Source organism: Saccostrea echinata, unplaced genomic scaffold (assembly GCF_033153115.1).
Source record: "Saccostrea echinata isolate AGI-Se365-2 ecotype Australia unplaced genomic scaffold, CSIRO_AGI_Sech_v1 ptg000054l, whole genome shotgun sequence".
NCBI lineage: Eukaryota > Metazoa > Mollusca > Bivalvia > Ostreida > Ostreidae > Saccostrea > Saccostrea echinata.
The window spans coordinates 19,271,394-19,290,413 of NW_026889803.1; the positions used below are offsets into that span (position 1 = coordinate 19,271,394).

The 19,020-nt window shown below is 31.4% G+C and overlaps 1 protein-coding gene across 1 annotated transcript; it reads left to right on the forward strand.

Annotated features, from left to right (window-relative positions):
• The first annotated feature begins 1,714 nt into the window (after positions 1-1,714).
• Positions 1,715-7,225, forward strand: LOC133206039 (uncharacterized). The gene is made up of 7 exons (XM_061341947.1): positions 1,715-1,896; positions 4,422-4,661; positions 4,945-5,043; positions 5,139-5,280; positions 5,543-5,618; positions 5,850-5,997; positions 6,270-7,225. The coding sequence occupies exons 1-7, from the start codon at positions 1,762-1,764 to the stop codon at positions 7,056-7,058; spliced, it is 1,629 nt and encodes a 542-aa protein (XP_061197931.1). The 5' UTR covers positions 1,715-1,761; the 3' UTR covers positions 7,059-7,225.
• Positions 7,226-19,020: the final 11,795 nt, after the last annotated feature.

The window sequence follows — 19,020 nt, forward strand, 5'->3', positions numbered from 1 at the left end:
ATCATACAAAAATAAAACAATAAAAAAATGTCCCTTTTCTAATTTTTCGGGACATACGTCAATATGCAGTGATATACATGTATCAGAATTTTGCAAATTTATTTGTGTGTGTGTGTGTGTGTGCAAGTTTTTCTGCATTTATTTGACGAATTTATTCACTTTATGGCAAAAGAAATCAGGTCATCAGAATTATAATTATTATGGACCATTTAAAATGGATTTAGAAGGCAGCAAAGTCTTCGAAAATGTAGCAGATTAAAAAAAAATTAATAATACGCTTATATCATTACGATTTCTAAGTTATAAAGAGATATCATGTTTATCTTATTGAAATCATTAATAATTGTGTCAATGAAGGAAAAACTTACATTATAGGCATTATATATTGGTATATTACAAGGAATGTAAAAACAGATATTCGAGGAACGTATCGTCAGACCTTAACAATTCTGATGATAATAGTTGACGAAAGTCGAGACAATTTTATGTAATTTTTATGCAATTTTAATTTGATTGTTTTTTTTATTGTTCTTTTTTTTGTCATCGCTTTCGAAAAAATTAACGTTTAATTAAACAACACCAAATAAAATATATATATATATATATATATATATATATATATATATATATATATATATATATATATATATATATATATATATATATATATATATATAATGTCAAAATTTATTTTCGGAAACAAAGACAAAAGAAAAACTGAGGATATATAAATACTTACGGGTTTCATTTGAAATAACAAAACCTAAAATTAAATATGAGTTAAGAAATGAAAATTGCTATCTCTATCAAATGATCGTACATTTCACGAGTGCTCGAATGTTTTGAAAATGAAATTAAAGGAATAGACCTATCTGTAAGATTTTATTCTAAAAGTATACATCATATATTCTTAATGGTGACAAATTATTGCTTTAGAAAGGAAGAATAAATATTTCATATGAATTTTCTGATTTCAAACATTAAATATATTGTAAGAGTGGTAAAATAATTTATTGTATATTCTCTTACAAAATGGTTCTGTAATGTCTATGAAGAACTTAGTTCATAAATTCTTATTTAAATCATTTTGTCCTGCATTTAAACTGAGGGTAGAAAACATAAAAATATGATATATTTTTAGCTGCTATCTTTTAAATTTCTTTTTAAAAATTTTATTCTCTTTTTGCGAGGAAGGGTTTTTTTTTTACTTGGGGGGGGGGGGGGGGGGGGAGGGGGGTTGAACATACAAATCTGCAGTTATTAATTAATTACTCTAAGTCAAAATCATATTCATAATAAATAATTTTGACATTGTTTCCTAAAAAAGAAATATAATATATCATTCAAAGAAAAGGAGAAAATTATGACACAAGGATGATGCGTTTCTCATTCATGCATGTTTTAAATGGGCTTTTAATTGAACCGGCGACATGCCAATGACACAAAGACTTATCTGCAAAAGGTCATTAACATGCAATGCGTTCAACTGCAATGAATAGTGAAAGAGAACAGGGCTGTATATTTGTCAGCATATTTCTTATCTTTAAAATTCAAACGTTTCCTTTTATAGGGATTTCAAGGTTATTTGCATTCGACCAATAGAAGAAAAACATGAATAACATACATATATTATCTACATATGTAATAGATGAAACTCATGAGCTGGGTGCATTATTCATATCAAGTCCAAGCACCAAACATCGTTTTCCTATCCAGATCTTTGAAGGTTCTGTACATGATAGAACTTTGTGAAGCAAAAAAATGACTTCATCATTCCAAGCTAGCAAACAACTGTTAGCTATACGTGAGCAACTGAAACAAATAGACAAACAATACAAGGAAGGATTTAAATTTGAAAACTCAAAGGATTCTCTTGATCTGGAAAAGAAAAATGAGGTAATTTTTCTTTGCAAATTTAAATGAAATTTCTTTTAAATATTAAAATAAAATAAACTTTCATAGAGAAATGAAAAATCTGTTTGATAAATGTTTTTTTTATTTCCATGATAACTGGGGTTAAAATAATTTGAATTCATACTTAATAATGGATAACTTAATTGATGCTAACGCGTTGAGACGTGCCTGAAAATTTATGTTGCATTCTAAACTTGATTAAGTGAAAGAAAAAAGACACAAATTTGTCAATGGAACGGTAATCCATTTTTGTTTGATTCTCTAACTTACTTGTCATCTAAATTACATGCTCGACGGATTAATGTCTGTTATTTTTATTTTTTGGTTTTGTTTTGAATTGCAAATTTAAGTAAGTACACACGTGCTGACTTATAAATGTCTGTATTGAGAATTCTCTTAAAATATCTTTTTATATATTTTCAACTCTTCCTCTTATATCTTAAATGATCATTGAGCAAATTCACAATGTGCATAGAAGTCTAATATTATGTAAATTGCTTTTATGCTTTAAGAAATGTCCAATTTTGAATGATGCAATCAATTCATGTTAAACTGTTCGAAATTATTGCAATTTCAATTTTAAATCTGTAATGCTTTATTTAAAACTAGAGTGTTCCAAGGGACGCATGTGTCGGCTGCTTTGTAGCTTCACTAAACAATGTAAATCAATCTAAGAGTGGTCAGCTATTTATTTACAACTAGCATTATAGTTAATGAATTTGTCTGAAAAAAAAACTCAACACCCCCCCCCCCAAAAAAAAAACCCCCCCAACCCCAACCCCTCCAAAACACAAACACACACAAAAACATCCACAAATAGTATAAGACTGCATAAAAGTTCGCGTGATAACTGAATATCATGCAATTTGAAAGTGCAGTATCATAAGCTCATAAACATGCATAAATACTAATTATCAAAACCCTGCTTCTCAAAATTTAAAAAAAATAAGTATAGTTAAACTATCCATGGTATTTTTTGCAAAGTAAATCAAAGTTCAAATGTATTGTAACCAGTACGCATGTTAAATGTGAAAATTTGCTGTTGATCGGCACTATGAAATATTTTGAAAAGTAGGTCAAAGGTCAAGAAGTCGGTAACCATGGTTATTTACAAAGTACACAATGCCAAGCAAAATAAGTACAAACTATCAAATCAATACTCATACAGTTCTCAAGAAGTTAGGTGTGACAGACGGACAGACATTCTGACGTACAAACAGACAGACGCCGGGTAAAGTAATCCCTAAGTGTCGCTCTGATCTGCAGGCGGCACAACAAAACTTCTGTGTAGCATATTAAAGCTTTTTTTTTTTACTATTTCTATTTTATTACAGTGTATTTAAAATGATGATTTTAATAAAATATTATCAAAATTATAATATTATTTAAAAACGATATTTTATCGAAATGATGTTTCAATTAAAACTTCGAGATTATTAAGTTAATAAAATTCCTTGCAACAAAAAAGAAAATCAATCATTAACAATAAAGAATGTGTGACTGCATGTGTTGATACCGCCTAATTCAGAAAAATAATCTACTGGACACTTGTCTAAAATTAATCCTAAATACTTTATATCTTTATAAGCTCAACGTTTTCATCATCACATCAAAATATTTGCAAGCAGTATAGATCAACGATCATCATTCAGGACTCGATATACCATACAAATATAACAGATAAATTAAAACCAATCATTTACCTGGCTAATTCCTTTTTCTCCATACACTGAGACTAAACCATTTTCATATAAAATGATGAAAGAAGACATGTTGTTGTCAGTCTTAAATCTATTCTATTTTAACCAAGTCAGGTGTTAAAGTACAAAATAATGTGAAATGAATGAAGATGAGGTTTATGCAACTTAAAAGAGACATAAACAAGTTTTTCAACAACTTATATGTATTCTTTAACTGATTTGTGTTAGGTAAGAAAACGAAACTAAAAAAAAACCCAATCTATTTGTTAAAAACTTATGTATATGATAAATTTCCTTCAAGTTTATTGAGTAAATTGTGACACAATAAAATATTAGAATTCAAAATACATTTATAAATATAAATATAAATTTCTTGGCAAATTACTGCGATATTTATTTGGCTCAAATTGCATGTATTACGTATTTTTGTTTTACCCGTTGACAATTTTTTTTTCAAATCCAAGCATCCATTATTTTGTGAAAGGACCACATTGTCAATACTAGGGCAATGGACCACAGTCTTATTTGACTTTCTAGTAACTTATATATGGGAATAAAAAGTCTTATTGTATAAGTTGTTAAAAAGACACCTAAGCATTGTTTGATGAATTAAATTCAAATGAATTCAAATCCGGACAAAGATATTTCATTATGTGGCAGTTAAACTTTGCAAATGATTGAATACACTGTACGTGTATTCTACTTTAATTTGTTCTACATTTCATTAAAAAGTATTCTCTCTCTCTCTTTCTCTCTCTCTCTCTATATATAATATCTTAATTACATGTTTTGGATTTTTTTTGCAAGACAAGGACGCATGAAACAATCTCTAACGACATTTCCTTGGATCACAACCAAACAAATACCAGTATATTTGAAATACAGACAGAAGAACCCAATATATCTCAAGCGAACAATTTTGAGCACATTGAAGCCATGTTTTCAACGTTAATAGAAGATTCTCAAGACAATTACCAGCATCTTCATGATCTACCTCTGTCTGAAGAATTGCGTCACGCCATCACAAACATGGAAGATATTGATGATGTATGTAGTTAGCAAAATACGTTTATAGCCCAATATGTATACCACGATTTCTTCTTACGAGGAACATTTTTAACTGAATACTAGATAATAATAATAATAATAATAATGTTATAACAAATTTATTTTAAAGGGATCAGTAATTCCTGGCGATCCAATTTATTTGTCTTATTTCATTCTCTAATTTCAATATCTGAGATTTAACTGATAATTTATTTTCTTGGAGTATTTTCAAATCATTACCTAACACCTCAGTTTAGTAAGTCTAACATCTTTTGAATTCCAGGTAGATACGTTGATCGGGGATGTTATCAGTTCAGTTCAAATTGATCCAGTGAGTGATGAGGATCTTGATTCAATCGAGCATTTTGTGTCCTGCTCAGAGGTGAAAAACCTGAAAATTGCTTCAAAATTATCCAACTATATAGTTATACCTGTAGTAAAAATTAAATGATGGGTAATTTATGACTTATACTTTAGAGTCATCAGATTGAGGAAGGTAACCCTAGGAGTCTCGATAGGCAATCTAAAATTGACCTCTCGATCCCTAAACAATATGAGTCACAAGAAGAGAAAGCACTCTGGAGAAAAGAAAGGATTAAAAAGGACAATCATAATATTAGTAAGATTGTACAATAGATATATGCTCATTATATTAATTAGTACATTTGTGTCATTTATGAAATATAAAATACTAATAATCGTTGAGAAATTACAGCATTCTCTTACTTTGAAACGGAAAAGGAAAAATGTTAAATAAACAAAAAAGTAATCGAGACTTCAAAAATGGTGTGTAAAAATAATCTTTCTTTTTAAATCGTCTTTATTTTATGTAAGTTTTCTTGAGAGATTTAGTTGAAAGTTTTGATATATTTCTTTTTCAGTTGAGAGAAGACGGCGATATAATATCAACGACAGGATAAAAGAACTCGCCACTTTGCTGCCGTCGTCCACTCATCCGTAATAATATGTTTTATAGTTTTAAAAGCAATATTTATGTCGCTGATTGTACTTTAAAAGAATTTTTAAAAATATATCTTCCTCTATTTTTAAATGCTGAAATTGGTAATTTTGAAAAGACATCTTTTCTTGTATCTTTGACAACATGAAGTTGTTCATTTATTTAGAAAACACCGTAAAGTAGTTAATATGTATTAAAATAGCCATATTCTTTTATGTTCCTTTTATCAGGTCAATGAAACTCAATAAAGGTTCCATATTAAAAGCCTCTGTTGAGTATGTTAAGATGTTGAAGAAAGACAGAGAAAAACTGACACAATATGAAGCACACCAGAAAGCTATGGAGAAAAAATACCATAAAATGCTGATAAGAATTTTTGTAAGATTCCCTTTCATTACAATTTCAGAAATATATTACTTATAAAAATATCATTAAAAAAATTAGGTTGTAATTCTCTTTTATACCAAATAAAAAATTAGAGATTTTAACTGCACAAAGGATTGGTTGTAACAAAAATTGCAAAAATTCCTTTTTATCTGTTGAAATTATTTATTCATGAGAAATAAGATGCCGGATATGATTTTCTTTAGAAGTTGTTAGATGCCTAAAACGAATGTATATTGTTTAATCATATAATGTTCTGATTCCAGCAACTTGAACTGAAAATGAAGTTATATGGACTGACAGAACAACTAGACTGCATGCAAGTAAAGAAAAAGAAGAGACCAAGAAGAAGACTGAGTGAAATCGACGCGATGATTGAAGATTTAATGATGCCGAGAGTATCAACAAATATTAAAGCAAATCCTTTCACAGAAGATTCACTGTTCAACGAAGAGGCAAAACCAAAAGTATTTGGAAGTGACAAAAACACGAAGCATGCGACAACAAAATCTGGTCTGAAAGAACGTATCATGAAAAAGTTATGCAAGGAAACCATTGATCCATGCAAAGTAAAACTGTTTAATCTCAAAGAAAGGCAAGAGTTACATACTTCCTGTGGAGAGCAGGACAGGCGTGAAAAAGTCCAAAGTCTGGTCCAGTTACAAAATGACAGATCGCAAGCGGAAGCGTTCAAACAAGATGAAACTTCCGCTGAAGCCACAGAGGAAAAATACATATCAAAACTACAACCAGAAACGATTCAATTGGTTCAAAATCCTTTAATTTCTGAAAACTCTGACTTAAGTCTAGAAAAATGCAATCTTTTCCTAGATCTATTTGGAAATCAAGCCACTTCAAATATAACTGTGGTTCAAATTGACCCCAACATGGCCGTACCTTCCACTCCCGTTCAACAACTGGAACCAATGAAAGAGGACGTCTGTATTTCTCCTGTGACGTCAACAACTAACATGCTTGAAGCTTTACTTAGAAACTCTGATGAAGCATCATCTGTGTACTCTTCCTTGGAAAATTCACTTGAAACCTCAATATAAGAATTTTATAAACAATACCAAAAAAGACAAAACAATGCATTAAGTAAGTCTTCCTTAACCGCATTATATCTCATTTGTTTCATTGCATTGTTTCATATATGCTTCATATATATATATTAGGCACTTGTAAAATTTGCATTACAAACAGAATAAACAGATTCATTACAGGGGGTTTTAATTTATTTGGTTTGGGTAAAGAGGATTGAAAGTGAGTTTGAATCTGGAACTACATTATTATCATAAGACACAGCCAAATGTACATGCCATTTGCTTGACTGAATAACTTAATTTATAGCTTTTGACCTTAAATGAGGACTGGACTATCTAAATATTTTTTTCATAATATTATATATTATATTCATATTAAACAAATATTATACTTGCTTTTTAATTTTAATGATCCTCTAACAAAACCGATGTTACAGTAATTATATATATATATATATTTATATATATTATATATATATATATATATATATATATATATATATATATATATATATATATATATATATATATATATATATATAATAGTACAGTGTAGAAATCGTTTTTGGATCCCTACTAGCAATTTCCCCTTTTGTTATACCTCAAATCTGAAAGAGAAACACGTCCAAATTCCAGTAAATACAAATTCAGAACGTTCACCAGAATTAATATCCTCTGAAGTGTAATAAGCTTTTGAAAAAAATGATTTATTTGTACAAATATCTACTAACATAAAGAGACATTTGTGTTTATAAAGCTTCAACAAATATTTACTTTGACAACATTAGTTGGTATGTCCTTTTCAGGGCCACGGGCTTCACCAAAGCATAACAAGAGGCCCATGGACCACATCGCTCACCTGAGCACATTGGCAAGGCAGAAGCACAAATCAGTTCAGTATTGAAAAGATTACGGGGGGAGGGGGGGGGGGCTTGAATTTTAAACTACCTGATGATGCTTCCATGTCAATATAACAAATGGCTTTGTTGTACTTGAGATGATTTTTAAAAATTTTTCCCATATATTCCTTTGTAAAAATTTGATCCCCATTGTAGCTCCTCCCTATCCCAGGGGTCATCATTTGAACAAACTTGAATCTACACCACCTGAGGATGCTTCCATATCAATATGACTAAACATTGCTTTTCTGTTCTTGAGAAGAAATTTTTTTCTATTTGTTCTTATGTAAAACTTTCGATCCCCCTATTGGGCCCCACCCTACCCTCGGGGGACATCATTTGAACAAAATTGAATTTACACTACCTGAGGATGCTTCCATATCAAAATGACTAAACATGATTTTCAGTTCTTGAGAAGAAGATATTTTCCTATATGTTCCTATGTAAAATTTTTGATCCCCCATTATAGCCCATCCCTATCCCCTGGGGTCATCATTTTAACAAACTTGAATCTACACTACCTGAGCATGCTTCCATATCAAAATGTCTAATCATGGCTTTGCAGTTCTTCACCAGAAGATATCTTCCTATACATTTCTATTTCAGACTTTTATCCTCCTTTGTGGCCCCACCCTAACCCAGGGGGTCATGATTTGAACAAACTTGAATCTACACTACCTGAGGATACTTCCACATAAATATGATCAATCAGGGCTTTGCTGTTCCTGAGAAGAAGATTTTTAAAGATTTTTCCTATATATTTCTATGTAAAACTTTGATCCTCCATTGTGGCCCCGCCCTACCCCCGGGGGGTCATGATTTGAACAAACTTGAATTTACACTACCTGAGGATGCTTTCATATCAATATGACCAATTAGGGCTTTGCTGTTCTTGAGAAGAAGATTTTTAAAGATTTTTCCTATATATTTCTATGTAAAACTTTGATCCTCCATTGTGGCCCTGTCCTACCCCCAGGGGTCATGATTTGGACAAACTTGAATCTACACTACATGAGAATGCTTCCATATCAATATGACCAATTAGGGCTTTGCTGTTATTGAGAAGAAGATTTTAAAAGATTTTTCCTATATATTTCTATGTAAAACTTTGATCCTCCATTGTTGCCCTGCTCTACCCCCGGGGGGTCATGATTTGAACAAACTTGAATCTACACTACCAGAGGATGCTCCCATATAAATATGACTCATCATGGCTTTGCTGTTATTGAGAAGAAGATTTTTCCTATATATTTCTATGTAAAACTTTGATCCTCCATTGTGGCCCCGCCCTACCCCCGGGGGTCATGATTTGAACAAACTTGAATCTACACTACCTGAGGATGCTTTCATATAAATATGACTCATCATGGCTTCACTGTTCTTAAGAAGAAGATTTTTAAAGGTTTTTCCTATATATTTCTATGTAAAACTTTGATCCTCCATTGTGGCCCCGCCCTACCCCCGGGGGTCATGATTTGAACAAACTTGAATCTACACTACCTGAGGATACTTCCACATGAGTTTCATCTTCCCTGGCTTTGTGGTTCTTGAGAAGAAGATTTTTAAAAGATGCTATTAATTTTTCAATAATTCTTTATTATCTCCCCTTGAAAGAGGGCGTGGCCCTTCATTTGAACTAACTTGAATCCCCTTTACCCAAGGATACTTTGTTGCAAGTTTGGTTGAAATTGGCCCAGTGGTTCTTTAGAAGAAGTCGAAAATGTGAAAAGTTTACAGACGGACGGACAGACAGACAGCTAGACAGACAGACGGACTACAGACAAAATGTGATCAGAAAAGCTCACTTGAGCCTTCGGCTCAGGTGAGCTAAAAAAAAAATATGCCATTTTCACAAAAGCTTGTCTTACAGTGATCTTTTGAAATTGATGCTATGTCTGTACAAGGAGGGGTTAAGTTTACAATCTTAAATTACTTCAAAGCCCATGTTTGTAGAGTAAAAAATATAATAAACGCCGTTTCTTAGATTTTTATAATGAACAAAAAATAAGTTATGTACATGCTTTTGGTGTAAAAGTCTTGAAAATCAGTTAAAATATTATTCCAACAACAATGTATATTTTACTCAAGCATGTGCACATAATGTCACCTTGCAATTAAAACAATGTTTTGCAATACAAAAGTGTAACCGAAAACAAAAAGTAGTTTTGAATGGCAACTTGTCCACCTTGTTTAACTACTTTGGCCCCTTTTACTAATCAAGAGATTCTAGGCCTGAACGGTTACCTAAGTATGATATATTCTAGTAAAGGATCCAAAGAATGTAAATTGTGATTGTCATATATATAATAATGCAAAATAAATTGGTGGATGAAGATACACGTTGCTCACAAACAAGTGAGTAAGGGTGATCAAGGATCAATGAAATAGTTTTGGTAACCTGCAACAATGTCTGACAGTAGATTTACCTGTCTAGATCTGTATTTGCTAGTGCTACCGACACCCATTTGTCATAAGAACAATTTAGTGCTTTAGCATGAAACCCGTGTAGTCAGCGTAAACCCAGCGCAATCCTCTTCTTTCAACTCCTCTTGCTCTTTAACCAATATTTATTGTATTATATCAAGTAATTTTGCTTGAAATTTTTTTAAAAAATTTATTTATTACTTACAAGTCTACCTGGTCATTTAAAAAATAAAAAAAAACTTTCTGTATCATACGTGAACAATTTTTGTATAATTTTTTAATCAGTATACGTTCATTTGCATTATCTACAGTGATTAATTATCAATGCTGAATAATCAAAAGAGATAATTTCTCTGAATCTCTAAAAGTAGAGTTAAATTTCCCTAGATGTTCAATTATAGGGCCCTTTATCAAAAGAAGCCTTGTTCTAGTTGTCATAATTTTACAAATCTTGGTACATATATTTGTAAAAATAAAGTGCATCTCTATGGCACATGTTACTCCGTCAAATATTGTTCAATTATCATAAACATATCAGAGTGCAAGGAAAACATACATGTAAACCTTGGTACAAAGATAGATTAAATGGGTTTATTTTTTTCATCCTATGTTTGATGTGCCTCTCATATGTTATTGTAAATAATACATCATATATTTCTCATCTGGTTGTGTTCGAGTTTTACAAATGCCGATCTGCAGTTTTGTAAAATGTAGTTTTATGAATATTGAAAAATGCTAAAACCCAATAAAACATTAAAACACTAATCATTATTTTTATTCTTTGACTGTAAAACTGTCATTTTAGTTAGATATGAAACTTAGAAATTTGTTGTTGAGATATGAAAATTCAAATAAAAAATATCGTATTATACAATATAAAACTAATTTTAATACTTTTATACCAAATAAATAGATGTTCTACCAAAAATCGTCTTACACTAAACTTATAAATTATTCTCCAATTTTTCTTTTATAAAAATGCCCCTTGAAATACCATTGCTTGATTATTACACCCGTTGTTGTTATATATTGCTGTATACATTACCATAAAAATGTGTATATATTTTTTTTTTTTACAATTATTCAAAGTTACTGCAATATTCCTAAATCTGATGTAACTTTATCTTTCTTTTTTTTTTTTTAAAAAAAAATTCAACGTAATGGAAGATCACAGTGACCTTAAAGTAGGATGCCTCAATTCTACCTAAGATGCATTAATTGACAAATTTGATGATTCTAGATCTAATAGATTTCCATTTATTAAGCCGGACATGATTTTGCCTTATTTGGCCATATCATCTTATAATTAAAGGTAACAGCGACCTACGTTTAATGTGCGACAAACCTTCTACTAAAAATATATCAGCTGACAAAGTTTAATTCTTCATAGTATTTAAATTATGATCCAGACACGAAAAAGCTAACAGACAGATGGACGAACATGAAGGATGAATAAAAACACCGTCCATTGTACATTACAACTTAGTACTTGCCATCTATATGCTGAGGAATAGAAATGGAAGATTTTTAAAAAATTAATGCATTTTTACTATATGATCAATGTAGCCCCGTCCTAACAGCGGACCCTCCGATCCAGAGGCTATGAATTTCAAGATTTAGATAAAGGTACCCATTTTCAATATATCCCCCGCACACGAAATACAGGAATAAACTTTGTTCGTCTGTCTGTCTAACTGTCAGTCTGCCCGTACAATCTTCTCAGGGCTAAAACTTTCTAATGGAGAAACACTGGGAGCTCATACTTGCCAAAAGATTGTTCATGAACTGAGGGTGTGTCATGACCTTGACTCAAGGTCATTTAGGCAAGTTCAAGGTTACTGGCAGAAAAAAAGTATAAAGTAAAAACTTGTCCGGGCTAGAACTTTGAAATGGAAAGTCATTGGAAGCTCAAACTTGGTGAAGGTATAACGATTATTTGTGACCTGAGGGTGTGTCATGAAGTTGACTCAAGGTCATTCTGGCATATTTAAGGTCACTGACAAAAAAAGTATAAATTTCTTGTCCTGGCTATTACTTTGGGATGGAAAACCATTGGAAGCTCATACTTGGTACAAAGATTGTTTATGACCTTAGGGTGTGTCATGACCTTGACCCATATTTTCCTTTATTTGTTTTGGTTTATTTCCTATACATTTTCAACGAAATTAAATTCCTCACACATTTACATACGACCATGCATGTGTATATATACCTTTATTATTTTTGAAACAATGAAATTAAGTAAGCAGATGAATGAGCCAATGGCTAGTTAGTTTTAATTCAAATTAAACTGAAAATCTACAAATTCATATGAAAGCCCTATTCAAGAAGTGCTTTTAGGAGTAATCTTTTCTGGCAAGGGGCTTTTTGAAAATTACATGTGAAATTACAATCTTTCCTAAATCCTCTTCACGGTTACACATTTCATTATTTTTATTTAGAAAATATAAATGGTAGTTCCAATGTAAATCTTTAGAACTTCATTACTTCTCTCTCGCGTGACATTTTCTCAAGTGAAGATATTGTAGAGATGTTTGCGTTGACGCAGCTCGTATTTCGTTACATGAGCCATTAGTTTTCTAGGATTGACTGTCTATCCAAAGACAATAAACCTGAAACGTTTTCTTCGATTTGGACTATGACCTGTGTCCTTATAATTTTACTTTGGTTCCACTCAAAGAACAAGTCTTGCATGTGCAACTTACACTTGAATTCAGTTTATTAACATCTTAACTTTTAACTGAAATATTACTGACTTCGTAATTTGTGTATGTGATCAATCGAAAACAACTGAACATTTTCTTTTTAGATTGGCCGTTGGCCTCGGGCAATAGATCACATCACCGAGGGAAAAACAATGAGGGTTGATCCATAAGTAATGTCACAACTGCTATAAAATCATTAATTATTGAAAGTTTTCAACAAAACTTGGTATACTACTCATTCTGTTTTGACATTTACCCTTAAATTTCATTCAGATATATGCAATACTTTATAGAATTTTAAAATAAACACAACTTAGGGTCTTGTCTATCTCCGCAAGGCAAGACGTCACTTCGACACTCATGATACACAAGAATTGAAGATTTACATACAAAAAAGGAATTCAGAAATTACATTTGGAAAAAGTTTTAAAAAGTTTAATGCTACAACTCAAAACAACACGTTCTAATGCAAAATGGCAGTAAAGATTACTAAAAGGAAGCATGTGAGAAGTTAAAACAGTATGCCGATGTATTGAAAATGAGTGCCGAAAAATAACATCATAACGACTTGGGTAACATTCTTGCCATGCGGCGATAAACAAAACCTAAAGTAGTGATTATATTAAAGGGGCCTGGACACAGATTTGAAGTTAATATTTTTCTCAAATTTTCTGTATAATATCATGACTTATAGCATTTCACACGGACATATAATAAAAGTGTGTTCAGAAACTTATTTTATCTGGAAATTATTGAAACTACGAATTTCGGGACGAGTTTGAAACATCCTTGCACTTTCACAAAGTAAACTTTATCCTTAATACTTAAGAAAAGTAGAGATTTGTTGTGTATCAATGAAAAATATTAAAACTATAATCCAGAACATTCAGAGTAGAAATGTGAGAAAGCAAAACCAACTCACCAGTATTGCCAGTCCGTGCTCAGTGATGTGTGCAGAGTTTAACAAACTGAACACACCCGGTGAAACGTAAACATTAACAATAACAGCTCGTGCCCTGTTTACAAAACAGTTTACTTTTCACCGGGTGTGTTCAATTGAATGTAGGTCCGAAATTTGCAAACTAATGATCCAATGGATCACTTTCAAGTTTCAGATTAATACATGCTTTTTTCCAACAAGTTGTGTTTACAACAAAACTATATTTTTATGGAGTGACTTTGCCTTAACCGAAAAGATATCAGAATTAGCATCTTTGTATATTTACTACTGGTTTTTAGATCTGCTTATTAGAACGCATTAATCTTATTCAGCAGTTTGAAACAGGCTTTAATACCCTCGCGTTTGCAAAAGCGAGGGGCCATTAAATCTTATGCGTCTGTCAGACTCAATCTGTCTGTCTGACATAAAGCTTAGGGTTTTCATATTTCATATGTACATTACCTGTGACAAGACCTTTCCAAATATACTATGATTTTTTTACCACTTGACCTTGAAATTTGACCTACTTTTCAAAGATTTTAACATAATATTAACCTTGGTCATAACTTTTGAATGGGAAGAGATAGGGATTTCATATTTCACATGTACAATATATATATACCTGTGACCTACTTTTCAAAATTTTTTAACATTATTTATAACTTTTGAATGAAAGGGCGTTCATATTTGCAATATACATTATCTGTGACAAGACTTTTCTGTTTTTGAACACGTGACCTTGAAGTTTGAACTACTTTTCAAAAATGTCATCATTGCTGCTTACGTAAGAAGGAGATAGGACAGAACATTCTAATTTGAAATGTGCGTTACTTGTGACAAGAAGTTTTCAAGTATACTATGATTCTTTACCCATGAACATGACCTTGAAGTTTTACCTATGTTTCAAAAATTTTAATATTCCTGATAACTTTTGAATGAAGGAAGGTTGGGTGTTATATTGGACATGTGCATGATTTTGAACCCCATTATCTTGACCTTGCAGTTTGAACTAATTTGCAAAAAAAATTAACATTGCTGATTACTTTTGAATGAGAGATTTTTTCTTTTCTATTTGACATTCACATTACCTGTTTGAAGACCTTCCGAATGTTCTCTGGTTTTTGACTTCGTGACCTCATGACCTCGCTCTTGAAGTTTGATGTAATTTTGAGAAGCTTTAATTTTTGCCGTAACCCTATTAATTCAAAAGTTTGTATGTTTTTTTTTATTATGATGGACAGACAAGACAGGACATACAGTCATGGCAGTTACAATATACCATAAATAATTTCATTCAACCACTACGACAGTGAGAGCGGGGCACCACCATTCTTTGAATTTGCTGATTTCTTATTTGTTAAAATGCAGAAAGAATTGTAGGAATTATTCAGAGTTGCTTATATCAATACATTCATTACTCCTTGTACCTAAACATTTTTTTTTCTGAGAATGATAAATAAATTCTATACAATAGTTACATGTACCTGCATTAAAGATTAATCTGGAAGTACTAAAAAATTTTACGCAATGACTTTGTCCATATTCTCACAAATTGATATTTTAGTATCTAAATTGCCAGATTTTTCACTAATTTTGCAAAAATAATTTTAGCAAAATTAAACTAACGTTACATGGCTAAATAAATTTTGGACTTATGAGAAGGTGTATGTTTTGAATTTGTATAAGATTTTGAAATCGGTATCACCTGCAATAAGTAATTATCTTCAATGTAGAACTTTATTCCATGATGCAAGTTTTTCACTTCCCCTTACGGTGCTTAGTGATTCTTACTTTTACAAAAACATAGATGCGTCACGTTTTGTACCTATTTCTTTTGTCATAAATCAGAGATAGACACGTGTTGTAAAATATGCTTTCATTTCTTTAACACTAATACCTCATTGATAAATCTCTTTTTCGCGGTCAATATATTGTAAAGTATGCAGTAATCTAAAGAGATTATTCCCCACCCTTACAGGTCTAGCGTGCATTTAGAATTTGTTGTATAACTTTGTTCTCGATAATGAACTTTACTATACAAAATTCAAACTTCTGAATCAGATAGTGTTTCATTGCATAAACATGAGCCACTTTCCATCAACTTTTTCAATGAGCTTTTTTTATGTTGAAACTCAGTTAATTAATGAAAGTTTCATGCTTTTTTACAGTGTTAAATAATAGATGTTAACGAGGGTAAAGTTAATGTATTCTTTCTCAAACACTCTTTCCTTTTCTTTTGGCATGTTTTCAGAATAAGAGTCATCAAAGCAACATAAGAGAATGGATTCCAGTTAGTTTATCTTTATAAAAAATGTTTGTTTGCCCTCTCCCGACCGAGTGGCTAAAAATTGCCCGACTCAACACGTTTTGAAAGCGATATATTTTTTTTAAATTCATTTTGAAATTTTTTTCACCCCTCTAACAATTATTTTATATTGTATCAATACCTTCAATTTTAACAAATTTCGACTATTCAGCACTGATGTTGAAAAATTTCTGGGGGAAAAAGTTTCCCAACTACCTACCGACAATTTTTTTTTTTATCCCGAGTCGAGAGAGAGCAAACAAATATTATTATAAAGATAGCCTTGGTGTCAATATTCTATGCGGGTAGTTTGTTTTCATGGGAGTTAAAATATCAACTTTGATTTCAAGGTCTTATTAAAAAAAGGGTGATAAGGATTGGAATTTTCATATTATAAAGCTTGTTGTCAAGGTCATGAACTAGTAATGTGTTCAGTATTTGGTTCAAGTAATGATTCTCCTAATATTTTTGCAAATATTGAAACATATATAGAGGACATGAATTGTAGTAATGTTATATGATGCGGAGATTTTAACACAGTATTGAATCCCGAGTAAGATTATTTTAATTACGAACATGTTAACAATCCAAAGGTTAGAATTAAATTATTAGAAATCGTGGAGGGCATGTAGGTCCTTCTAGACAATTATACAGAAAAAAGCAAGAAGATACTCTTGGTAAAAGAAAAAAAAACTTTCAGAGTCATCTCGTTTTTTTTTCTTATGTCAGAAGCACTCTTGTCATGCTTAAATAAATGTAATAATGAAACTAGCCATAGATCAGATCACCCCGTGATTTTTTGGTGTTAAAATTATATGACTTTTGAAAAGAACGAGATCTTTGGAAGTTCAATACCTCTCTAATAAGGAATGAAGAGTACATCGATTGCATTAAGGAGGTTATCCACAATGTAACAAGAATAGATATGGGTTACCCCATATCCAAGATATTCGGCTTTTAATTTATTCGAATTTTCATTGTGCTCAGACGATTTCTAATTAAAAAAAACTATTTACTGATAAAACGTCAGAGATACTCAAGCTGTAGAAAGTCAACTATACAATGGCCATAAATATCCTAAAATGACATAATATTTAGGCTACTGAGTTTCAACATCTTTTGTTGGATAAAATATGCATGTACTAAGGAAACTGCATGTACATATATAACGTTACATGCGTGTAGTGACTTTTATTATCACAACGTTGCAGATGCCTAAAAAAATAGTTTTAATTTCACATAGAACATAGACTAAATATAATTAACCGTATAATTTTAAAGATGTATTTAACAGCTCACTCATTTTCAGGAATATTTAATCCAAATAGCATGTTACAGGCCTGTAGCAACGTTTTCAAAGTGAAGGGGGGGGGGGGCTCCAAAAAAATCCCGCGTACTATGGGCCTGTGCTACATGTGTACCATCTAACTTTCCAATGATAGAATCTTCTGTAAAAATTCGAAACAAGTCCAAACAAAGATCAAAGATAGCCCAATTTTTTAAATAGCAAAACTATAGATCTATCAAGGATAGATTTTAATTTATTTTTTAATTTTGTGCTATTTAAGTACTATAACTCAAAGTATAGGCATATGTTAAAGATGGGTCAACAAGAGTAATCAATGAACTCGTCTAGAGATGCATTGAAGGCCGTTGTTAAACGCAAAGGAAAGCGCAAGATCGGTTGGGGCTGTGAACATTCCTTCGTCATGGAATAAAATCCGACATTTAACACTTTATATAGATTTTGAATATAGAGACGTTTTGAAGATAAACTTCATTTTTGTTTCTAGAAATGTTTTTAATTACAAAAATAGTATATTTTCGTGTTTTTAAACAGAGTAGATCAATGACCTAGCATCGTTTTAGATAACTCAGTCCCTCTAGCCCAGTCTAGGGCTTGAGTAAAAAACCTGCACTTGTTATGAAATTGGTGTATAGTTCTTCTTCATGTTCGTAGCAAATACTGATACCCAGTCTACATGATCTAAGCGTCACTAGCGAACGGTTCACATACCTGTGCTTGCAAGACCAAATAGACTAGGTTTACACACGTGCGAAGATCCTTTCCGACGAGCTCGGCAAATCACGTGAGAAGTTACGACTGCAGGTGTTTTACCATAATAACCTTTCCATTATTTAAAAAAAGATAAGAAAAACACAGTTAATGATTAACATTCTCACTCAAAAGAAAATATACGGCAATTAACGAACAATAATCATGACAGTTATATAATTGGTGAAAAGATTTATCACAATCAATCGAAGGATGACCTATATATTTTCGTGAAAAAGACTGAGGAGGCAGAGAGCGTAGGAATATGAAAACTTTTTATTTCCTTTTTCTGGGGAAAAGTGATTTTCTTAAAATCTTTTTACGTTAATTTTGTTTTCTTTAAAGTATTAAATATACATCATTATTCTTAACATTTGTTGTAATGTTGTATCTACTGATCATGAATGGAACTATTTTCTTCGGAGCAATTGTGTGAAAAGTACCTGACTTTAGTAATATATCTTGAATAGATAATATGCACTGATCGAATATATTAAAAAGATAAGATTACTGCTAAGTAGAACAGAATATTTAGCCTAAATTCCTGCATGTCCAGAACAAGAAAAAATTGTTGATATGTGATCATTCTGGAATCAACGAATTAAAAATTCAGAAAGAATCATAAACTGAAAAAAATTATATAAG

Coding starts and splice junctions, on each gene's coding strand:
- LOC133206039 (XM_061341947.1), top strand. CDS start 1,762: ATGACTTCATCATTCCAAGCTAGCAAACAACTGTTAGCTATACGTGAG. Junction 1,897..4,421: donor ATCTGGAAAAGAAAAATGAG/GTAATTTTTCTT, acceptor TTTTTTTGCAAG/ACAAGGACGCATGAAACAAT. Junction 5,998..6,269: donor AAATGCTGATAAGAATTTTT/GTAAGATTCCCT, acceptor TTCTGATTCCAG/CAACTTGAACTGAAAATGAA.